The sequence below is a fragment of the Hyposmocoma kahamanoa genome, unplaced genomic scaffold, assembly GCF_003589595.1.
Source record: "Hyposmocoma kahamanoa isolate Upper Pololo Valley unplaced genomic scaffold, ASM358959v1 94, whole genome shotgun sequence".
In the NCBI taxonomy this organism is placed as follows: domain Eukaryota; kingdom Metazoa; phylum Arthropoda; class Insecta; order Lepidoptera; family Cosmopterigidae; genus Hyposmocoma; species Hyposmocoma kahamanoa.
Genome location: NW_020654878.1, coordinates 4494522 through 4520622, shown reverse-complemented (window position 1 = coordinate 4520622; position 26101 = coordinate 4494522). Strand labels below are relative to the sequence as shown.

Below are 26101 nucleotides of genomic sequence, written 5' to 3'. Positions count from 1 at the left end.
TCCTGTATATGTAGAGTAGTTTGCATATTTAGGTTTGTTTTCCAAATGCGATAGCACTCCCTGGACACCATCAACACCAAAATAAATTCATACGCTGTGCCTATAAAATGTGTCTATGATTTTTGCAGCCAGCTTGACTTTTTTCTACTTTTCTATTCAAATTACCCTGTTACATAGTATTCACTATTAATATTTCGATTCTGCTCTTGAGCTTTTCGGCGAAGGATAACGTCGCGATGAAACCTCGACATCAAAAAAGGTTCACAACACTCGGAAAGCGTGTGAAGTCACCAACCCGCATTCGGCCAGCGTGGGGGACTAGTTCCTAAAGCCTCACCTGAGAGGAGACCCGTGCCCAGCAGTGGGATGTACATAAATGACAACCGATGATGATAATGATAACGATGACTTCAAGATTGTTGTCACATTTGATCGTCCATGCAATGGAAGTATGCCCGTATTTTACAAATTTTACATGAATATGAAATTGTAATTTTTTAACATTAGCTACTTTCAGATCTTTTGAGAGATAAATTCAGTAGTAAGTTGTACCTTTTGTGTTTTTTTTCCATTTAGAAGGTTTGTTCGTTTTTCCCTGTGTACAATAAAATAATTATAACATTGTCATTAAAAAAAACCTGACCTCAAAATTTTGTGGAATCACATCTACATTCCAAGTTTTATTGAAATTGGTTAATCCGTTTCACTCACTGTCCGTGAGTGAAATCCAATAGACCGGGGTCATTCCCTAATTTGTCACTCTTGGAGGTGGAATACTTTCTTCAAATTTGACTGGAACCACTCTGAGGTATTTATTCCCTTTCCAACAAAAAAGAATCATCAAATGACAGTCGAATTGAGAACTTCCCCTTTTTTTAAGTCGGTTATAAACGATGCAAAACGTTTATCGTCTTGAAAGTGAAATTCGCAACTTGATTATTTGATTCCTTCTTGTCTTGTGATTACGTCTGTTGAATTATTGTTTTTTTTTTCATTTTCACCCTTTCATTTGAAAATGGCGAAAAGTCCATTTTAATCTGATTAGAAAAGGATAAGTATACATGTTGTTAATACTCACCCATTTTACCAATGGTTTTTTCGCTGAAAATTAGAGTTATATATATCAATCAGACAAAACAAAATCGCTATATGTAGAAGCATGAAGTAGACATTATGTCTATAATTATATTCATATGTATATTTTTAAAATAACATTAGCTTATTATTTCAAAACATTTGACCTCCATCTCATCTGATGTGAATGATAGAGCATGCTCATGTATATAATACCTTTTCACTCTTTCCTTGAAAAGGTCCGTGTTATATCGTTCGGGGAACAAGTCTACAGGCAGGGAATACCACTCCACTGTCGTACGCTTTATAAATGTACAAAAACCAAAGCTTGACAGAGGGCTGGCAGTTATTATACAATTTAATGTACTATTTCCTTCCTTGAGTTGGATTTAATAATAATATAATATAAAGCACACACTCATAGCCCCGCGCTAGGGAAATCCGGTTCTTATCGGTAATCGGTGTACTTATCGCGGGTGCCATGGACACAGACATAGCTTTAACTAAAGTCACAAAGCTCGTAACATCCGTTAATGTAAACCTTTGAACCTCAGGCAACCTTAGGCACAAAAAACAGAATTACTAGAAATAATTACATGACAGTCTATGATTATGCCTTTATTATAGTAAAAAGGGTTCTCTAAATTATATTCTAAGCTTTAATTGCCAGGTATTACACTTGAAGAGCCAAAAAGGCGGCCAGAAACAACGTAAGGAGGTTTTCGAATTTACGAGAGAATCAAATGTAGGCCGTACAAGTATTTCACTCGGCTCAGGAATCGAACCCGGGAGCTCTGCGTGCCAGACCGGCATGGTAACGGCCACAGAGGCAGTTCTACTGCCCTTCCTGTCATAACTAACGCATGTGCATTTCGGTAACTATCGAAATATTGGCACCTAAAGTTTTTAGTGTTTTTTGCTAATAAAAAATGTAAATTCCGCTGATTTTGCTTAACAATAAAACTAAAACTAAATAAGATATAAAAAAATCTGCTTATAGGGGGTTGTAGGTCTCGTTTATTCCAATATTAATATCTCATTTTCGATAACAATTCGATTATTTTTACGTTACCTATGATAAGGAGGGCAGTATGGAAGGCTTTGGCTTTGAAAGTTGTAATCCATACTTAAATACTTATAATAAGCATTATTTTTTATTAATAATTAAAACAATTTATTACTTTTGTGTCGAAAGCGCGTCTTTGCCCAGGGACCTAGGCAAATAAATATACAATGTGTTAATTTAAGTAACATCTGACTATTAAGTAATATTTAGTTTGGCACGTTTGAAAAAAAAATACATTCAACAATAGAGCTGTGAAAGAGTTTGTTCAGGGTAGCACTGTCACTTTATCTATTTCTGTCGCCAAGCAGTAATGTCAGCATTACTGTGTTCCGGTTTTAAAGGGTAAGCATGCTAGTGAAATTACAGGCACACGGGACTTATCAACTTATGTGTCAGTGTCACGGCCTCAGTGGCAATGCCCTTCAGGTCTTTGCATTTAAAGTTCTGAGTGGCACTAAAACTGTTATGGACAGGCGTGTAGCTTACCATCAGGCGCACGACTTATTCGTCCCGTCAGTTGATATTATATATAAAAAAAATGCAGGCATTACGTTGCCGAAATTCATAGTAATATGACGACCTCCATGGTCCAGTGGTTTCCACACCGGTTTTCATGATATCGCCATCTCTGAGGTCCCGGGTTCGATCCCTGCCCGCGTCAATGTAGAAAAACTATCTTTCTATATTGTCTCGGGTCTGCGTGTTTGTGGTACTGTCGTTGTTTTCCGTTTCCATAACACAAGTGTTTTAGCTTTTTTTTTTATAATAGTCTTAGAATAATAACGCATAGAATGATAGTTTCATATCAAACGAGTTCGTTTACATTTACGTTTACGTTTAGTTAGTTAGTATTTAGTTTACGTTTGACAGTTGTCAAAAGTGAGGCAAAAATCAAATTCATGTATGCTAGTTTTAGTAGTAGGTTAATTTTCGGTTTTAGTGAATATTTATATAAAAATACAAGTTGAAACGCGTGACTTCCTTGTGGAATGTGATGTTAGTATCTATTTTATGTTTGTCTGACGTATTTCTACACACATTTACCGCACATTTCGTCATTTTTAGCTAAAATTCTGGAGCTGTTCACGGTGCAAGTTGACCTTGAGCACTGAAGGCCCGCCCGCTCGTGTAGGCCCTTTGAGAGCGCTTCAATTTGCCTCACTTAGCGTGTGCGGGCTAGGTTTCTATGCGTTATTAGGTAAGATAATATGTATAAGGATAATTACTTTGCTACTTTGTGAACTAATATATAACACTTTGCACAGTCTATTCTTCTCAAGATTCGAGGAGTAACGTAGTAATTTACTATCATTTAAAAAAAAAGATAAACACTGTTGTATGATTCTTTATTTGAATGCGCTTCGCGTCATACTCGCTAAATCTCATTGGTTGTTTATGACGTGATAACATCCTACCAACCGACGACAGTGTCTTCACAGCACTGGTCGAGAATATCGGGACATCAAATGCTCATTTCACGCTAAAGATTTCTCGAGCGCAGTTTTCCAAATATGTACAAATATTGATACTAAATTCAATAAAGGAGACTGTAATATAATATATTAATTTAATACGTTTTAATATCATCTCCAACTACTCACCCTTTGTACCCTTAAAATGTAGCTTCTTACGTCTCAGTGCTAAATTGTATAAAAAACGAACAAAAATATTTACAAAGACAAACAAACATAAATTTAAAAATATGTATGCTAAGGAAATAAAACTATTTTTTCGAATCAAAATGTTTGCTTTTTCAAAAAAAAAAACCAACGTTTCGGTCCCTTTACAGGTCTTATGGTCACGGCTGACTGAGATGATAAAGTCATCTACCAGTTATGTCGAAAATTAATAAAAACCACTATTTTTACAAAAGTTATTAATTAAATACTTTATATCGAGTTCTTAGGTTTTCGAGATTGTTACACATAGAAAATGAAACTATTTTTCCGAATTTAAATCGCGTGTATTTATTTTTTCCAAACAAACCAACGTTTCGGGCCCTTTACATGTCCACTTCTCCAGTAGTTTCCAGGTAATTTCAACAGGGAAGATAGTTTCTCCGTACCACCAGTTTGGGATCCAGTATTTCCTCTGATGAAAAATTCCAAAGATTGCAGTACTAATTAATATGTTTTAATATACATAATGTAATTTCTATTATTCATTAATAATAAATTTAACTTAATAAAAATTCATTCAATAAAATAATTTGTAAAACGTAATGCAGCGTAAATTGGAATGATTCTTTGTAAAATTAAAAATAAGGTATTTAATTAATAACTTTTGTAACTATAGTGAAAAAATAGAGTGTTTTGCATTAATATTAGACATAACTGGTTGATGACTGTACCACCTCAGTCAACCATGACCATGGGACCCGTAAAGGGCCCGAAACGTTGATTTGTTTGGAAAAAACAAATATACGCGATTTAAATCCGGAAAAATAGTTTCATTTCCTAAATATCTTATGTTTAAATTTTCCCATAAAGGGCCCTAAACGTTGGTTTGTTTGAAAAAACAAATATACGCGATTTATATTTAAATAGTTTCATTTCGTTTGTATAACAATCGCGATAACCTAAGAACTCGATTCATTTTCTAACTTTGGAATACTCTAGTAAGTGGAAACATTAAACATGCCTGTATTTAAAATTAGTCTTTCACTTTATAAATTGCAGAAGTTTCGTATTATCGCAAAAATGTAAAATTACAAGTATTTATTACCAGCTTTTGACCGCGAGTCGATTTGCCCGTTACCTAAGTAGATGAAAAATAACATTATAATAACTTTATGAAATCTGCCGTCTGCGAATATTTTTGCGACAATTTTTTTTTAAATATTAAATGAAACGATAATCCAATTTTAGAATATTTAAAATGTTTAATGATATTTCGGCTATGCGTCGTTAGGGTAAGTTCCAATACGTCGAACATGTTAACTAATTTTAACTGTATTTAAAAGATAATTTTGTGCTCTATTTTGTGCTATTTAAAACGGATAAAAATAAACAATAAAAATATAATAAAGTTTATTTGACAGAATGACAGCAACAATTTTTATGATTACCGCGGTCCCCACACTAGGCAAGCCTGTATCGATGAGTCCCATACAATCGATTTACGTAAAAATATAATGCTTAGCCTCTAAACGAACAGAAAGTATTAATATATTTAAAGAAAAAAAGTCGTTGAAAGACCAAGTACAAAGACTCGACGCAAGCACATAGAAAAATTCGTGAGGTCCGTTGGTTCGTTCCGTGGCTTAGTTGGTATAGCGTCTGGCACGGTATGCAAGAAGACGTCGGTTCGAATCCGACCGGATCGAAGGAATTTTTTCTGAGTGTTTTTTCTGAGTGTTCGATCTTTGCATTAATAATTATAACAAACTAGTGGAGTAATTTCACAAAAAATAATTGAATGTCAATTCAATAAAAAATTAATTAATATTTAAAGAAGTTAACCAAAGACATGTTGTGTTGGATACATTATTAATATAAATTTGTGCTTTCTTTATTTCGATACATCCTATGAAAACTACGCAAGTTTATTTTTTTGGTAATTTTCTGTTATTTTTGTAAACAGCCATAATTATTTACTAATATTATGCTCCCCCAATTTTGTGAAAAAACATAAAGAAACAAAAAACAAAATTCGAAAAAAAAAAAAAGGAATTATGTGAAAAAAGAAACAAAAAACCAAATAAAAAGAACACGTGCAAAGATTAAGTTGACGTAGCGTTCATTGGAGGTATCAACTCAGCCAAAACCGTCTGCCTTTTTAGACCGTCATTCAGTTAATCTAAAGATGGAAAGGGTGTCTTACACTAGATTACTAGTAAACAAATACGTAATCCTCTTTCAGGAAATACTGACGCCCATTTCTAACACAAATCATATACTCACCTTTCGGCAGTAAACCATATTCAGAGTTGGGATAGTCCGGCTTCGGTGTAGTCTCCTCTTGATCAAGATAACCCGAGGGTTGAGAGGTCGAGATTTCGGATTTCATTTTCGATGACTATTGGTAGAAAATAACATTAAGTTTTATTCCCTAAATTACAAAACACTGCGTTGAATGTTACTTTTTTATGATATAAAGTGGCGGGACGAACTAGTCGTGCGCCTGCTGATAAACGACACGCCTGTCCATAACAGTTGAAGCTGCTCAGAGCTTTAAAACACAAAGATTTGAGGGGCACTGCTACAGCCCACCCATCACCCCGAGACATAAATTGATAGTCTCATGTGCCTGTAATTTCACCAGCACCCTTACCCTTCTAAACTAGAATGCAGTAATGGGAGCATTACTGCCGGCAAATAGAAATAGGTAAGGTAACAGTACTTCCCTGGATGAACTCTTTCACAAGGAGCTCTAACGGCTACAAATACAATATTGTTACGTAATATACAATATTGTTAACTGTCGTGTAGGAAGTTTTGCAGGAATAAATAGAGTCAAGTTGTGATATGTCGTCAAAGTTAACGCTGGTTCTAAGAATATTAAAAAATGGACATGACAAGCTACAATTCGAATTTAATTTCAGTTCGGTAAACGCGATATTTTAAAATAAAATTATAACTTACTTACATTCACCGATTTCTTGCCAGCCACGCCTAGGCACAAATGCCCATATTCTTTACAGTCGTCTGCAATAAAAGCGAACAATTTATTATAAGTATCAAATACTTTTTATATCAAGTAAACTAAATCCCATGGTGAGAAAAAAAAATCACAAATATTATGTAACCCTATCTCATAGAAAATGTAACCAGAAATAGAGACGAAATGTCATTTAATTTGTTTGAAAACTATTCTGCCACATCATTGCGGTGACAACTGCGCTCCGATTGGCCAGCCTGAATTCGAAACAGTTGACGGGTATCGTCAAAGTTTGACGTCAAAATTAAGAAAATTGAAAAATTACACATTTAATTATTACCAGTGAAATGTGATTCCATTTGTTTTGTAATTAGATCCTTGCCGTGTTTCCCACTCCACCCAATGGAACAGCCCCCATTGTTAGAGATATTGTTTATTACAATAAATAAAGAATATTTTTTGGTATATACGGAGACGTACACATAGGTCAAATGTTGGCGCTGTATTACACACATCAACACTGTCTAGGAATATTTCACGTTTATTAGAATAACTCCAAAAGGACTGATCATATCAAAAAGATTTAAACGTCAATTTGTTCCTAGCACATTTTTTCTATATTCTAAATTCAAATTTAAAACAAAAAAACAACGGATGCGATAGTATTTTGTTAACTTTGTTACGATAGTTTGTTTTCCTCTGTGTGACTTAAAGATTAAATTGTTTTTAAACGCAATTTAATTTCTTTTCACAATTTTATTAACTGCATTATTACTGGTGGTTATTTCTATACTATGGAATAATAACGCACACACTCAACATAGCCCCACACTAGGGAAACCCTGTGTCGCGGATGCCATGGACACACACATAGACAACCACAAATTACACCCAAACTCACGAGAGAAATAAATGTAGGCCATACAAATATTTCTCCCGGCCCGGGAATCGAACCCGGGGACCTCTGCGTGGCAGTCCGGTATGGTAACCGTTCGGCCACGGAGGCAGTTTGGAATATATATTGGAATATGGTAGGAATGCCGACATTTAACTAAAGAAGAGATGTTGAGAGCCGTAGGCATGCTAGAAGCCGGCGCGATCCAGTGCAACGTTGCTGATCCCATAGGCACCAGTCAAAGTGTCATGATTGAGCGATATAGAAAATAGTCGAGTGACTACCGCAAGACAAAACCGATTTCTACAAGTTACAGCAAAGAGACAACCTAACGTTACGGCTAGGCAATTGGTTTTAAAGCTTCAACCGGAACACCAGGTCCTAATGAGCGTCCAAACTGTGAGGAGGAGACTGCACGAAGTCAACCTACATGCTTGTAGACCACTTCGGGTTCCAGCACTACGACGAGGCAATCGCGGTCGAAGATTACAGTGGGCAAATGAACATTTGGCTTGGAACAATCGACAATGGTCTAGGGTGTTATGTGTGTTCGGCTTCCAACCAGATACACGAAGAATATGCATTTCACGAACACCTGGACATACGAAACGCCTGCAAAATCCTCAGATAAAATCATCAATATTAAGATGGAACAATTATGGTTTGAGCAGGAGTACGCCTAGGAGGGAGAACTGACCTCATTTGCGTGCAGGGCAATTTAACTACCGCAAAATATCTTACTGAGGTGCTGGAATCTGTAGTCCCACCACATCGGTTGCAAATGGGCCAGGACTTTATGGTTATGCATGATAATTCCCGCCCTCACACAGCTCGAATAGTAAGGCAATAGCTGCAGCAACATAATGTTGAGACACTGGACTGGCCCGCCCAGTCCCCGGATTTAAATCCGATTGAGCACGCGTGAGCCATGCTCCAACGAAGGGCTTTTTGAAATTTTCCCGAAAATCTGGTGACAGAAAATCAACTTTTTATGCATCTTCGTCGAACCTGGAACCTTATCCCACAAAGAGATATTGATAACCTCATTTTGAGTATGCACAATCGTTGCAGATGTGTGATAAACATCCGCGGTGCTTTTACAGATTATTAAATTGTATTTTGTAACACATTAATTGTTTCATTTAATTTTTCTCTTTAAAAACCAAAAACAGAAGTTCTTATTTTAGTACAAAGTTAACTTTTTCTATTTTTACCATAAGAGTCATTAAAAATAAATATAAAAAAAATAAAAAATCTATATATACAAATAAATCTGAATATAAAAATAAGTTTGTCATACATTTCTCATAGATGGCGCTACGACTAAAAAGTCGTTGAAAGACCAAGTACAAAGACACGACGCAAGCACATAGAAAAATTCGTGAGGTCCGTTGGTTCGTTCCGTGGCTTAGTTGGTATAGCGTCTGGCACGGTATGCAAGAAGACGTCGGTTCGAATCCGACCGGATCGAAGGAATTTTTTCTGAGTGTTCAACCTTTGTATTAATAATTATAACAAACTAGTGGAGTAATTTCCCAAAAAATAATTGAATATCAATTCAATAAAAATTTAATTAATAAAAAAAAATTTTATCAAATTTTCTGTCAGATTACAAAATACTGCGCATTTTGATATAAGAACGTTTCAAAAACTTTTTCGTAGTTTCTTTGCAAGCCATGAAAAACTAAAATATCCCTAGACAGTGTTGATGTGTGTATTTCAGCTTTCTACTTTGTGATTTGAGTGCAAACGGGAGTTGATATTTAAAAGTGATATAAGGCCCATTTGGTATTTTTAACTCTGAGTGGCACTGTACCTGTTATGGACAGGCGTATAGCTTACCATCAGGCGCACGACTTGTTCGTCACGTCACTTGATGTTATATAAAAAAAAGTCACTAATTCCTATTATTTACAGGTATTACACAGGTAAGTACTAAGTACAAACATATCTCGTCGTGGTGTAGCAAATTAATAGTACTCTCGAATTAAAAAAAAAACGAAAAAACTGAAGATTCTGAAAATAGACACATTACGTTATGAAAGACTTGAAGCGTTCATCACTTCTTTCAACTCATCTTATTGAGAGACGTTGATGATGTGAGGAGAGACCATGAAGTCTCTCACACTGTAGCAGTAGGTACCCATATCTCAGAAGTGACATTAATTTACATTTGAATGAGTTGTCATTTTCTTAAATAGCAACCAGAATTTCAGCCGTAAAACATTATTAAACAAGAAAAGAAATGCATACTTACTTATATTACTTACTTTCAATAACTGTGGGTTCTCCATTACGACCTTGTGAAGGAAAATTGCATTGCAAATCACGTCGTTTGAACTCCAAATATTTAAACTATCATCATCAGCTTACACGCATCCACTGCTGGACATAAGCCACCCCTGAGTACGACAACTCTCCCGGTCCCGGGGTCCTACTCTCGAAGCACAAAATCTGTAGTTACGGCCGTTTTCCCATTGCAGATGACCTACGGAACTACTCACGAAGTCCGTGAAGGAAAATACGGGCCCGTCCGAACTATCAAATCGCGTTGTCATATATTCTTAATTCTAGCCCCAATCGAAACTCGAAAATGACCATAAGTACGGATTTCGCGCTTCGAGAGTAAGGCCGCTGTGCCGCTCGCATCCAGCCACTGCCAGCCACCTTTCTCAGGTCGTTCGTCCATCATCCTACACTAAGTTTGCCTTGACGTGGTCGCCGTTCTATTTAAACTATGTCCAACTAATATCAGAACCAGGTAAATAGTAAACACTTACCAATATCTGAAAAAGGGAATCAATAGTTTTAAATCTTCAGTCTGTGATTGCATTGCAACTAGATTTTAGCAGAATAACAAATATTGTGATAATAGCAATATAATCTCGTGGAGTCTCACTTGGGAATTATAATGACCAATGGTTTAAAAAAAAATTGGTAGAATTGGGGTCCAGGTCGGCGGTATCTTTTCGCTTTCTTTACGAAATTGATTTCACCGGACGGCGTGGTGGTAGCAACGGCAAATTCATTTCCTCCGCACACCACGCAATGCTGCTCTGAGGTTCGAGCAGTTGGGGTCTCGCCACAATGTTCATTTTAATTAATTTGTGGTGAGAGTACCAAATTAACATCTGTCGATCTTTATGAAGGAGGACTTTTGCCGTCCGCCGTCTGGCGAAACCAACTTCGCAAAGAAAGTGAAAAGATACCGCCGACCAGGCCCACCACAACCTCTTAAAACAACATTACTTTATTTGTCCTTACATTGACTTTTAGTACCATGACGCGCTTAAAGTAAGCTTACTATAATGTTAAAACTACTTTGTGACTATTCATTCACTCAGTTCGTACTATAACGCGATTTTAACGTTAAAGTAATATTGCTCTTATGTCAAATTTAACAATCTTAAAATAGTTACACGGATGCAATGAAAACAATATTATTTTCGAATTTATTGTCTAAATGTGTTGTAGTGATTTGTAGTGATTACAAGTTAAGTTGAACTTATTTATTTACTTATATATCTTCAATATATTGTTTATTTTTTTATTTAATTGTAGAGCATAGGAAATAAGTTCTCATTATAATTCAAATAAAAATACGCGATGTTTATTTCGTAAAACTCCTTTGCGATACTAACAGTTCACACTAGACTATAATTCCGAATTCACAACGTGACAATCAAAACTCGGCTTGTTTTATTTATTTTTCTTCATGAAAATGCGGAAAAATAATTGAAAACAACGTACTTTTAATAGACTTTACTATAACATACTCGTACTTTTCTTTTTTTAACAGTTAAAATTCTCTGAATGTAAATAACATTAAGTACTTAAACATTATACTAAGATAAGACAGTTCGGAACATCAAAAAAGAAAGAGATGGCATTACATAGTTCATATAGCGTTATTTCTTTCCTATTTTGAGTAACGAATAGACAATATTGGGAAATCATTCATTCTTTCAATCACTTTAGCAATAATACATTACTTGGTTGACAGGTTTGTCATGGTACCAATATGAGTAATATTATAATAAGATTACTTTAAGCTTCCATTGAAATAAGATTGTTTTTGGAAAGGGTATGGTAGGGCCCATGGGCCCCAATTCTACCAACTTTCTTAATACCATTCGTCATTGTAATTCGAAAGTGGAGTCTCACTTAGACTCCACTGAGATCATATTGCAATTATGACAATATTTGTTAATGTCAATAGAGTTTTCAATTGTGTGGCAGTCATGGCATTCATTCAATCACTGACGATCGAGATTGCGCTAATTACCAAAACTATGGAAATATGCACATCTTAATTTTTATCCAGTTTAAACAGCAATTTAGTGTTCAAATTAAGTCTACCTCTGCTGGAATTCAAATTTTTCCCATACTAATACGGTTCATTTTGCTTGGGTCGATGATGAGGAACACTGGCTTTATTTCAGGATTTATTTTTTTACAAACGATATTAAAGCCATTTGAAAAGTGTATATCGTATAGTATACGGTGAATAGGCCTTAGGGCTCATTCAGAGTGCAGGTGCGGTCGTGGCGGCGGATGCGGGTGCGCGGGTCTTGGCGTTTTCCCCTTCACAGTGCCGAAACGACTACGAGCGGATGAATCCAAACGTCGAAATCGCAAACAGACGCTAGATGCTAGAGAAAGCACTGTGAAAGGTACGGGCGGACCGAGCCAATAGGTCAAGCCGCGCGGCGCGCGTGGTCACAAGAACGCAAGGAGCGTGTACGTACATTTGATTCAGACGCATTTAGACTCTGAATAATGTCCAGTCGCTAGCAAGGTGTATCGTATTCCCATACACATCACACGGGTACATACACAAAAGCGTACACAGCTTGCGTTAGTTTTCTTGTTCAAAAGGCTCTTAAAACCAAAGCATATTTTAAATAAAGGTAAACTCACGCTTGGCGCTGACTTCCTGTGTCATGAACAGAACGGCAACGAATACGACTGTTATCCAGAAGTGTGTCATAGTTACGCGCTACAACAAATATACATGTTTTTCAATACTAATAATTCAGTATTAAGATTTATTTATTTACTTCAGATAATCAGCGGAATTTCTTAAATAATACGCTTAATAAAATTTCATTTATCCCATAGTCAGTACGATAAGTAAGGCACGTGTGTGAGACGAGTAAGTATGTCGTTACGTTCCAGAGCTAAAAAATAAATAAATATATAAACAAATATTAGACAACATCACATACGTTGCTCTGATCCCAAATTAAGTAGCCAAAGCACTTGTCTCATGGAAATCGGTAACAAAGACGGTACCACAAACACCCAGACCCGACAATATAGAAAATTTAGTTTTCTACACTGACCCGGCCGGGGATCGAACGCGGGACCTCGGTGATGGCGACACTACGAAAGCCGGTGTGCAAGTCATTCGACCACTGAGGTCGTCAAAAATAAAAAATAAAATTTTAATATTAATTTTATCGAACATCACGATGTTATACTACCATGATATTAAATCATTAGTGTTATAATTCTTAATACAAAACACTACGACAAACAAGCCATTAAAGCCAGAAACAAAGACCTCCAACAAGCACATATAGAACATCCTAAAGTTTGCTGACTCGTTCCGTAACACGTTAGTTGGGGTTCAGCTGGACCGAAAGGCTGTTTCTGTCTGTTCGATCTTTGTATTAAGTAATATTTATCATCATCATCATCCCATTTAAGAGCCAGTCAATACTTTCGACTACGGAAGTTCGAGACGCAACGAAACGATTTTACTATTAATAAGATAAACTGATGGCGGTAATTCGATCACGCCATAATTGCTTGCGGATTTGAACCTGAAGAGAGGCCACGTTATCAAGTATATTTACATAAACTCAGATAGTCAAGCCGCTCCAAATGCACTAACTTCAGTAACCCAAACATCGAGGATAGTAGAGAACTGTGCGACTATACTGAATGCTCTCGGGAAAAGGAATAAAATGGTCCTGCGCTGGAATCCAGGTCACTCTGACGTCGAGGGAAATGAGGCAGCAGACGAACTGGCAAAAGCTGGTGCTAGGGAAACCTTTACAGAACCTGAACTCTTTGTAGGGATAGCATACATCCTGGCAAAGCTCTCTCTACTGAACGAGAGCACACCTGTCTCCCGAGAAGTGTGGCTGCAGGGCACAGGTCTTCTCATACCTGCCTATAGTGCCCACCACTGTAAGCAGGCATGAGAAGCTCTGTCCTTGGACAGGAATAGCACCAGAAAGCTCACTAGAGTCTTAACATGATACTATGACTTGAACAAGCACATGTCAAATATTGGGCAGAGACATAATAGAGAGTGTAGATTCTGCCACGAGATGGATGAAACTCCTGTTTCATCTTCTCATCTAATGTAACCCACTGATGGGCGTACGTAGCTGCATACTGGGAAGGCAAATGCCACTACCAGAGCACATAAAATCTGTCGGAGCTAGGAAATGTAATTCAGTTCTTCAATGCTGTCGGCCTTGGCTCTGAACTGTAATTAGTGGTGATCACAATAGATCAGCTGATGGTCGCAGTGATGAGAGGCCGAATGAAGCCACTCTAATAATAATAATAATAACTCGATCACGCAAATCGCGTTCACTCCGTTTTTCTGAAATCCTATGAATCCTGTATATAATCCTATATTAAAAGCAAAACGCGAACGTGATACGAATGAGCACGTGTCCGCTTTCTGTTTGTGGGATACCTAAAATTAAGTCTAAAATGCTTTTTTCAGGAATAACTTTCTTTAAAAGTAAGCTATTTATAAAATTGTAAATGAAATTGGTATAAAACTCCGAGCAAGCCACCGAAGATGCCTTAGGCCGCAAATTCAGAACCGTGGTGCGTTCAACGGGGCGTTCATGGTTTGCGCGTACATTGTGTCTTGTGTTGGATACATACCAAAACAAGACACACGTTTGCGCGCAATGTACGTAACATAAATTGCATTGCAGTCGTCTCTATGAATTCTGTGCAAATCTCTCTCCCGCTCTCTCTCTTCTATTGAATGCAACCACAAACAATCCCATATTTTTGTCGAAAAAATTTACATCGTCATAAACCATCAGCCCGTTTACACATCCCACTCTGAGTAGCATATCCCACTGCATAGTCTGCCACGCTGGCCCAATACTGCTTGGGGACTTCACGTTTTCCGACGGTTGTGAACCTTCTTCGAAGTGCAGGGTTCATCAAAATGTTTTCCTTCACCGAAAAGCTCATGATAAATTTCCACTAAACTACCACCAAAGCTTACAATAAATAATACTCTTATAACCATATTATATTACATTCTAGCATTTAATCTATATTTGATTAACATAAATTGCTTCGGAAGCAAGTTTTAAAGGACAAATATACTGTCCTAATTGTTTTGACGTGTTAAATGAAAGTTGTTGTTACTTCGAAATGAAGACTGGACAAAGGTTTACTATAATACATACTGACTTCTACTTGCTTTTATTTGACCTATTTATGGGTATCTATAGTTAAGTACAAAACACTGCATACATAATATACATAATGTACCTAACATATCCTAGGACGAGTTCTGTAATCCGCAATTTAGTCACTAAAACATTTTTCTAAAGCCTCTACACAAGTCACTTATGTAGCAGTAAAAACTTCGTCCAGGGCAATACTTGCCTCATAAACCCCGGCGAGTTCATAATCAGGAGCGGGTCCAGCAGAGACGCTCTTGAAGGCGTATCACTGGCGGAAGGCTTGGCCCGCACGCCCGCTGTACTCTGGTCTTGCCGGAGAGACTACACCCCGAAAGTATCAACCTCTTGACTATACGGAAGGGCACTATAATTTGTGCAAATAAGCCCGCACAGAGTCCTACCCGGTTAGGTCCTATCCCCAGATCAGCCCGTTTGCAGGGACTTCAAGAGTTCGTCCAGGGAAGTACTGCCATCTTACCTACTTCTGCCGCCAAGCAGTATGTTAGCATTATTGCGTCCCAGTTTTGAAGGCCAAGGGATCTGATGAAATTACAGACATATTCATATGGGAGTTGTCAATTTATGTCTCAGGGTGACGGGCGCAGTGGCAGTGCCCCTCAGATCTTTGCAATTTAAAGCTGTGAGTGACACTGCAAGAGATGCACTTTAAATCACTTCAACGACGCACGTCTCGCTCGTCCTTAGGTGAGTCGATCCGGGTGCACGTACAGCGCCCTCCCTATTTTCCTGATAGGTACCGGAGCTGTAGGCATGCTCACTTCCCGCTGCGCATTATATCGGTGGACAGTTAGTAACGTACTACGTAAAATAAAATGAGAGTTACTACGTGTTGAAACTAAAGTGCGGCACATAGCTAAAATAGGTCCCCGTGTGCACAGATGTATACCGAAGAATGTATGAGACCATGCACACACTAACAAAACTTTTTATACATCCAACACATACATATAAGCAAACCTTATTACAAGTACGGATAAAACTTGAAATAACTTACAGTACTTCTTCTATTTTAACTCATGAAACTCCAACTTCGTAAATGGCAATAGAAATGCGTTACTGGGGCAATTTTATTAACGCGACATATATATGTATATAGTGCGCCTCGCCATGACTTTTAAACTCTAACCATATATTATAAAATTCACTATTACACACTTGATCGTTAAACAAAAAGTGAAATTACTTTGCTCTTGTGTGTAAATTAGTCCGTACGTATTGAATATTTTCCATGCAATTAATTTTTCCCTCAGCATGCAATTAATGAAACAAATAACACAAACGCAACTGTAGTCACAATCACAACCATCAAAAATATACCCAATTATTTTAAAATATACCCAAAACCAAATATTTTGTTTAACATGGACTTTTGCAAAGTAACGCTTGAATCTATTTACTCGTGTTCATGTGTTGGGCACGTTATGTGACGTATTTTGGAAAATATTCAAATTGAAATAATATCCTTAAGGTAATTGACTAGCAAATGTCTATAGCAACTATTGAACGACGTCGTAAAGGAATCGAAATGACAAATTACTTTCTTAAAGAGTGACTAATTAGTATTCGACTTTCTTTAAATTTGAAATCAATTTTTGATTACACTGCTTGTTTGTTGTAATGATATTGAGAAATCTAATTGAGTTTATTTAAAATTTTCATTTTACGTTTAATCGTATCGCGACCAAGTACGAAAAATACTTCAAGATTTTTTAAAGAATTTACCAAAGTAAAGAACTATTAGTTCGTTCACTATTAGTGTCTAAATTCAAATTCACGTCTAAAGGTGCTTTTGCACCGGGTAGGCGAGACTTGAAAGAGCGAGAGACGAAAATTGAAATCGTATTTATATCGTAACGCGGGTCACAGCTCACAATAATAACAGCCATCACAAGCTGTGGTTGTAGATAGTAAAATATAAAATTACGAGTGCTCGCGAGTGCCCGCGAGCGTACTCAAACCTCGCACAGCTCTGATGGAATCGCAGCCTAATGCTAGAAATCGAATGGAAATTTTTAACGTAAATTGTATAAATTATAAAAAAATTTGACCTGAAAACATGTTCGGAAACGCAAACAAATTTGTTTCTATATACTTTTAAACTTTCGCGTTGCATTATACCTACTAACATTTGGAAACGGGTTATTCCCGCGTTTACGGTTATCCGTAAACGCGGTTATTCACGTTTCCAAATGTTAGTTATACGAATAGGTATTTTTCACACCTACTTAATAAGTGTCCCGACGTGAGTTTGCACTGGCGAGGTTGCTCTGGCCGTTGTTACGGGCTCACTGGTGATACAGTGTTTACATCTCCATCTCGGCGGTGGAATCTTCATCCACCCGCATAACATTTTTTAAACTATTGCCATACACAACACCCCTGTGTCCCTATTCTGTATCACAGCCGTATTCTGATACGCAGTTGATCTCGAATTTGCTTCTGTTTTTTCATATACTAACCTAGCCTACTGAATAGGGGGTGAACCAAGATTTGACCAATCTGAAATACATTTGTTTTCTTTTAAGCCATCGTATAATCCAGTGTGTAACAATTCTAATTTTGTTATATTTATTAATACAAAGATCGAACATTCAGAAAAATTCCTTCGATCCGGCCGGATTCGAACCGACGTCTTCTAGCTTACCGTGTCTGACCCTATGCCAACTAAGCCACGGAACGAATCAGCGTACCTCACGAATTGTTCTATGTGCATGCGTCGTAACTTTGTATTTGGTTTTTTCAACGACTTTTTAGTCGTAGCGCCATCTATGAGAAATCTATGAAAGTTTTATCACTCAGTTAGATATCTTTACAGTTACCAGTCCTAGCGAGAGATGTCGCTATTCACTGTATTTTACATTTTTATTGAATTAATATTCAATTATTTTTTGTGAAATCACTCCACTAGTTTGTTATATTTATTAATACAAAGATCGAACACTTAGAAAATTCCTTCGATCCGGCCGGATTCCAATCGACGTCTTCTAGCTTACCGTGCCAGACGCTTATACCAACTAAGCCACGGAACGAACCAGCGGACCTCACGAATTTTTCTATGTACATGCGTCGTATCTTTGTATTTGGTTTTTTCAACGACTTTTTAGTCGTAGCGCCATACAAAAAAACAAACAAAGGCCGCGAATGTCCGCTCCTTGACGGTCGTACCATAATCCCCACTAAGCGGCTGAATGGAACACCCCGGAGTTTTAGTGGGTAGGCTTCCTTTCTGGAAGAGAGTCCCACATAACCCCGCGCCTCCTCGGGCGCAGAGGTAAGCGTAACACATTTCTCCGGGTTAAAAAAGGCTACACACCATTATGTTGTAGGGCTACACTATTAGGCTTGATTCATATCGCGTAGACGCTACGCGACGCGACGCGGCGCTGCGTTAAAACGAGCAATGCAACTTTAACTTTATCCTCTACAAAATAGGGCAACATTTCATTAAACAAACTACTGCGGAGAGATGCGGTAGGCGCACTTTATAAAATGCAATATACTATAGAACATATTCTCCACTAAATAAAGTATACATTTCTTCAAACAACAAAAACAAAAGAGTAAAGCCGCGCTGCGTCGCCTACGGCAGGTAACGGTCGGCAACGCAGCGCGAAGTCACTAAGCGTCGGCGACTTGTTCCGCCTCCAGCAATGCAAAGTGTAACTTAACTTCTTAACAATAAGGTATATTTTTTTGAAAGGCATATTGCGTGGTTGATGCAATGTAGTATAGAATTTCATATTTACTAAACAAAGTCGATATTTGTTTGAAAGCAAAGCAAAAAGCGGCGCTGCGTCGTCCTTCGCCGCCGACAGTCGCCTACCGTCGCCGATACAGCGCGGCTTTTCTCTTTTGATAGAAGCAATATATACTTTATTCAGTAGATAATATGTTCTATATTATAATGCATATTATAACGTGCGCCCGTCGCAGCTCGACGTCTCCCGCGGCCGTTTGCTGCCGCCTGTACTGTGGTCGTGTTTAAGCAATTTGTAGGTTATTCATGCAAATAATATTGCGTGGATGAGAAAGTCCCGGCTTTCATTACCGGTAGAACCAATTTCGGATATGTACTTTTCTAAAGTGTTTTTGGCCTAGGTGTTGTGGGTTGTGCCGCGGAGAGACTTTGTAGCTCTTGGTTCAGGGTTCGACTCCCGGTAGAACCAATTTGAAAATGAACTTTTCTAAAGTGTTTTTGGCCTAGGTGTCCTGGGTAGTGCCGCGGAGCAAACTTTGTAGCTCTTGGTTCCGGGTTCGACTCCCGGTAGACCCAATTTTGAAAATGAACTTTTTGTAAAGTGTTTTTAGCCCCCTAGGTATTTTAAAAGCGCGCCTACCGCAGCTCTCTGCAGCCCGCCATCGGTTACTGCATCTTCATTTTCATTTGTTTGTTTAATGAAATGTTGTCTTATTTTGTTGAGGATAAAGTTTATCTTGCATTGCTCGCTTGAATGCAGCCCGCGCCGCGTCGCGTAGCGTCTACGCGATATGAATCAAACCTTCGATAAATTCACAGGAACAACCCTTGAGGTCTCACCGTTAGGGTTAATAGGTTAGTTTATATTTTTTATATTATGTTTACCGTAATTTTTAATTAAATTAATTATTAATGCACAGCAGGTGGTTGGTATTTGCTGCATACACCACCACACACTACATTGACAGACAAGCACTACCACCACATTAATACCTAACTGCTCGCTGTTTAGATGTCATAAATGTCATCATTCGTTAAAAGAAAGGACCAATTAAAAAAGACGATCAAAAATTATTTTTGAATACTTAATCTTAGAATAATAACGGTACTAAATATTAATTTAGTATGCTTAAACTTAATAATAGTGTTACCATGAATGCAGTTCCTTTATAATTTATCCGTAGATCAACTAAAATAGAAGGAAAAATTTATATATATATCAAACATAAAAAATATCGTTTATTTAAAAAAAAGTGCACATTTACAATAGATCAACTATTTATTTGAAGAAATAATAGGAAGAAATAATATTATCATTCCATATTTAACGTGTTGAAGATAAAGTTTGATATAATAATTAGTGGCGTGTCCGTGATGGACCTACATTCGAAGATGCCCGTAATTTATAAGAATTTCGTTGCTGGTCATTGACTTACAATTATATGGACGTCGGGTCCGCGCTAAAAAGTGTCCGCACTTGTAAGGCGCTAAAATCGTATACAGAGCGCGACACTCCGCTTTAGTCTTCATTTGCGATGCGATGCGATGACATAACAATTTAAATTTCGAATAGGTTGACTTGGGACATTTTTTTCGTGGTTTTTGTATTAGACCCGTCGTCCATTTATTTGTAAGTCAATGTTGCTGGTATAGCATTTTGGACGTGGTAATTTGGTTGTTGCAGGCCATGCCGATTTTACACTGATCATGTTCATCGACAGTAATGGCGTGGCGGCTCATCAGCATCACAAATGTCTAGTTGTAACTTTAAACCGGAATAGAATATTATTGAGATAACAAAAACTGTCACCTCTAAATCGTTAACACTGCTATAATGAGTAGAAATAGCTGAGTTCGTTTCTGGATACTGACGTGCTGAGACGTTTCGACCATGTTTCGAGTCAGATACAGTATAAATTACTAATTATTGTGCTGCAGAAAACGTCACAAATTTTTAAAGAAATCCACGCTGGAAAATTTATAATATTTCTTCGAATGCTTTTGTGAATTCCCTACCCACATTGGATCGTCTGGTAAATTACGACCTTAAACCCTCTTTCTAGAAGAGACACGTATCCAGTTGTGGGATGTGTATGGTAATAAAATGCCCAATAAATCAATATGAATTACATATTCCGTATCAACACATAAATATCCCTTGTGCTAATGCCCCGGTGTGGACGTTCCTCAGGGAGAGGTTTTTAGCCCCTCAAAGGCCTTTGTGCTCCCTTGTGAATTTCATTGTCGTAATTTACTCCAACACGCAAGTTGTTTGGATGTTTTCTTTCAACGTTGGACAAATATTATTGCGTTTGTTATGTATTCCCTATTGTGACCATGAACATCATTACTTAACAGAAATGTTTTCAAACTGGATGAGATGCACTAACCGGTCGAAACAGAATGTCGGAATTTCCGCCTTCAAAATTGGTTACAAAATGTTATCAGCCTATCGGAGTCCACAACTGGACACAGATCTATCCCAATGTGCGCCATTTCGCCCGATCCTCAGCTTGTCGCATCCATTTGCTGACAACAGCCTTTCGCGGATCGTCACTACATCTAGTCAGAGGGCGTCCTACACTATGTTTGCCGAACCGTGATCTCCACTCCAGAACTCGGTTCGCACGTCGATTATCGGTCTTCGACAGATATCGCCTGTCCACTGCCAATTCAGATTGCTTATTCTACGAGCTATGTCGACGACCTTAGTTCGAACACAAAAGTAATCTATAGATAGATAGATAGATAGATAGATATAAGTAAATTATATATAGCTTTTCAGTTCTATATTAGTGTTGTGATTTTTGAATTGGAATCCTTGTCAGTCTTGCCAATCTATTGTAACATCATTACTGTTTAGTGTTTTGCCCATGTTCTTCGATCTTTAATGACATCAAATGCTTCATGTACTGACTGGAACGGAACTGGTTCTATTATGTTATCCATTTGACATTCACTGCTAGTGTCGCGAGTTTATGCTCACGAAAAGTAAACCAACTATTTATATAAAATCAATCAATTAAATTTTTAAACTTCTGTGATATTGTTATTGTTGTTTTGTATATTTGTGTACTGATCAAGTGTAACGAACAAAACTCTGTGCCATCGTGCGGTGTCCGCTCGCTCATTCAAGTCTCACTCGAAGACTCACATCGGCTACCAAACATACAGCCCACCCGTAGCCACGTGCCTCTATTTCTTTACATCAATGCTAGTCCCTGGGACTGCGTTATAATATTCTACAGATTGAAATTTATATTTCATTATGAATCTTTCAAGGATAATAGTCCCATTGATAATTTCAATGGTATTATAATTTGAGGCCTCTCACAAGTCATGAATGAAATCGACCATTTCATACATTTTAGTTCAGTAATAAACATTTTGTTTCCCATCGGCAGTACAATTCTCATTTTCACAGTTAATCTTATTCGCAGCACGTCTAGAAGCTGGTTTGATTAATAGATATTGTGTAATTCTCTGACCGCACGAGTTTTTTTGCTGTTGTTGTTGCATTTCGTCTCGTCATGTGGGTGTGACTGATGGGTTTTGGGTTTTTGGTGTTTCTTTCTGTGTATTTATTAAGCTATCAGTGAGAATTGTTCAAAAAGCTACCTGGATATTCAAGAGCTGACAGTTTACCTTTGTTTTAGCATACAGGAGTTCGCAGGCAATATCACGGTGACCAGTTTCAGCCACTCAATCTAGTCCTAATGCTTTTGATTTATTCTCTTTTAATCTTTCAAAGACTAAAAGGAACACATGAAGGGTCACTTTCTTATGTCACCTAAGCGCCAACTCATCAATTTCACAAGTCTAAACTCAAGATTTTCCAGAAGGCAATGTGACTCAGCATTCTGGACTTTAAAAGTATTGCCGGAGTACGCAATACAATGCTACGTTGGATGACTGGCATTGGTGGTGGAGCAAAACAGTTACGCTCAAACGGGACTGTGCGAGACACGTTGACCGGATGGAATCCGAGAGGTAGGCAAACATCGTAACTTCTTGGGTGTCCGAAGATGGAAGGCGACGACGGGGACGACCAAGAAGGCATTGGTGGGATGATCTTGATAGGTTTGAGAAGGAGTGGTGAAAAATCGTCAAAGACAGGGAGCAGTGGATTTTGGGAGAAACCTGTGCCCAACAGTAGGGCACAATATGTTAGTAAAAAAAATATTAATGAGTATAATGTTTGCAGTGTGTATTATTGTAATTAAGTTGATTTAGCTAAATTGGCGTAAAGTATAATAATTAATAAAAATACAACTGCCATATTGTATCTAACCATTTATTTATTAGTACACAAAACGATGTTATTCCGTAGAGACAGTCACTTCTACTACGACGTTGTAAATATTCATTTGATGGTAAACTTATGTATTATAATAAATAGAATAGGAATTATTACATTGACAATTTTTTTCTCTTAATTTACATGCTACAGACTGCGAAAAGAATATGCTTACTGCTGTAGACAACATGTTTTGAGTTTAAATTTTGCTTGTTTTGGTTAATGATAATGTGATATGATTTAATGAAGAAAAATTAATAATGATTTGAAACGATTTTAAAAAATGTCAAGGTTTTGCAATTCATTTTAGTGATATCCTTTTACAAGAGGTCCAAGTGCTCTCCAAAGAGCTGCTCCGTTGTCGGATCTTGCCAAAGAAGTTTAGTACATCAAGGGTCAACGGATCATCTGATGCGAATTCAGAAATCGGAAGCCATACCATAATAAACTATTGTAGCTCTGTAATATCTTCCAATCCACCAGAAGGCGGATGTAATCTCACATAGTTCCAGATTCTATGACGTGAGAAATTCATTCATCATAGCGTCATCGCTATTTTCTATAAAGACCATATTTAGACACAAATATGCTCACGGTGTTTGTTCGTCCTTGAATATGAACCCCATTTCATAGTGGTGATTTCATAGAAGTGAAATTGTATGAGTGACATTTTATGGAATCTGAACCACATTTCATTTCACATGGGTGTTATGGAAATGCCTCAGAGTAAGTTCTTTTTATCTGGTATTTATAGCACAAGGAATTCCCCAATTTGAGACCAGGTAATTGGTGTTGATGTCTGATAATGTAACATTATTGTTACATTACATTATCATTGTAGTCTGCCATAAATAGATATACGAAACAATTCTAAAAACCAATATTTGTTAAGAGATAAATAACAACAGTTGTAAGCTAGACAGCAGTAAATATACTTTTAATTACATACATTTTAATGTATATTAGATATTTATAAAAACAGAACCGTATATTTTTTATTTAACAAAATTTATATTTCAAATCACGTAATACAAGCGTAGATTTTCACATAATATAATTATTAAAAATTAATCTTTAATCCAGCCTTGTAATAAACATATACATGAAAATACAATATATTTATTAATTTTATTAAATTAACATAACATAGATAATCAAATTTAGTAAAATTGTTATGGTGATTGTTTTAGTTATAATGAATATGCATGTGTAATAAACAATGTGATCATTTTTAATCAAAAGAGACAAATTGCGCGACTCTATAGTAATGAAAATCGACAAGAAATCTTTAGACGTAATATGTGCAATGCAGTTTAACTGAGTTCGTTATAATTTTTTTTATATATTTTTGTTGTTTGCACAATGTTTTTTAAATAGCCATAAGAGTGTTATTGTTGAAACATTGCTGCCTTTTTTCTCTTTTTTCAGATTCTTTCAAAATATTATAATGTAAATGAACCGCATACCACAAATTCTCATACGGGTGCGGTAAAGAAACGCCGATATTAGGCAATATTGAAGCATAACTTTAGTATGACGATAAAAAAAATCTTTTTGAATCACAAGTTATGTGGTTAGCGGGGCAATTAATCCTTTACCTACCATCCTTATCATAAACAACGTAATCCAAATGTTTACCGAAATTTAGTAATTAACATGTCTGAAATCAGCAAAACAAGCTCTATAACACCTGATGAGCGGTTTTGTTATATCTTATTTAGTTTCAGTTTTATTGGGCAAGATCAATAGACATTTTTTTACTAAAAAAAAACTTGTGGTGTCAATATCTATATATTTAGTAGCAGTAGTTCCTTGTAAAAGAGTTTGTCTAGGGAAGTACTGCCACCTTATCTATTTCTACCGCCAAGCAATGACGTGAGCGTTATTGCATTCCGGTTTTGAAGAGTAAGGTTGCTGGTGAAATTACAGGTACATGGGACTTGTCAACTTATGTCTCAGGGTGACTGGCGCAGTGGCAGTGCCCCTCAGATCTTTGCGATTTAAAGCTCTGAGTGGCACTGTAACTATAATGGACAAGAGTGTGACTTACAACGACGCACACGATTGGCTTATTTGTTGTTTATAATAAGGAAGGCAGTATGTGTTCCAAAACAAACAGATATTTACAATTGACGAAGAGTTTTAATTATATAATTACTTTTATTGTACTATATATGTACTACAGATATATATATATCAATTATTACATCAAGAAAGAAACTGTATAATCTCCTATGTATCTACAAAACATTTATTAGTATAATATTATATATCTTTTAAAATAGGCTATGTATTTATAATTGACTTTAAACTCTATTTATGGTACCTACAGTAGTAAGTATAATGACAATATTTGTAATATTTACTTTAAAAGATCTTTGGATGTAGTTTTATCCGCTCACGCGATTCACGCGTCTCTGGAAGCATACCACACCTAGAGGTGCCGGTGATGATTTTATACCGATTTATCGGATATCGAAGTTACAACAGGTAAAAGAACTATTACTAATTACTATTTCGGTAACTACTCTAGCAAAGCATAAAGTTTTTAATGCCTGGGTTTGTCATTTAAAAAAATAAACAACTTCAAAAATACGTCACGACAATCGTGTGTGTTATTGTTTGGGCTGGTGATTTCGGTGTTTATTTATTGAAAACATACCGTAAGTTGCGTTTTTTAAGTTTACCCTGTATATAAATGATTATAAACTATACTTTAAGGAGTAATTTCATGGTAAACGTTAGAACCATTCAAACGGAATATTATCATATTTCCCCAGTACACCAAAAATTTCATTAGTGCTTTTTAAATGCAGGATTTGCGGTGTATTACTGCATTTTTTTGAAATGTTTTTGTTGTAGTACGGAGGGCATTTATTTAGCAATGCAGAATATTAATTTTTATTTATAAAAACTTGTATTTAAACTGAATCCTTTTCTAATTTGCGAAACCAAATAGCCGCCATTTTGCGGTAGGATGAGCGCATCGCGTGAG

At 36.8% G+C, this 26101-nt stretch overlaps 1 protein-coding gene across 1 annotated transcript; it reads right to left on the bottom strand.

Moving 5' to 3' along the window:
* Positions 1-535: 535 nt before the first annotated feature.
* Positions 536-16178, bottom strand: LOC113237968 (neuropeptide CCHamide-2-like). The gene is made up of 11 exons (XM_026474685.1): positions 16107-16178; positions 12555-12633; positions 10415-10420; positions 9905-9934; positions 6728-6786; positions 6043-6157; positions 4865-4897; positions 3742-3780; positions 2256-2288; positions 1079-1101; positions 536-595 (listed from the first exon to the last, which is right to left on the bottom strand). The coding sequence occupies exons 2-11, from the start codon at positions 12622-12624 to the stop codon at positions 536-538; spliced, it is 468 nt and encodes a 155-aa protein (XP_026330470.1). The 5' UTR covers positions 12625-12633; positions 16107-16178.
* Between the last annotated feature and the right edge of the window lie 9923 nt (positions 16179-26101).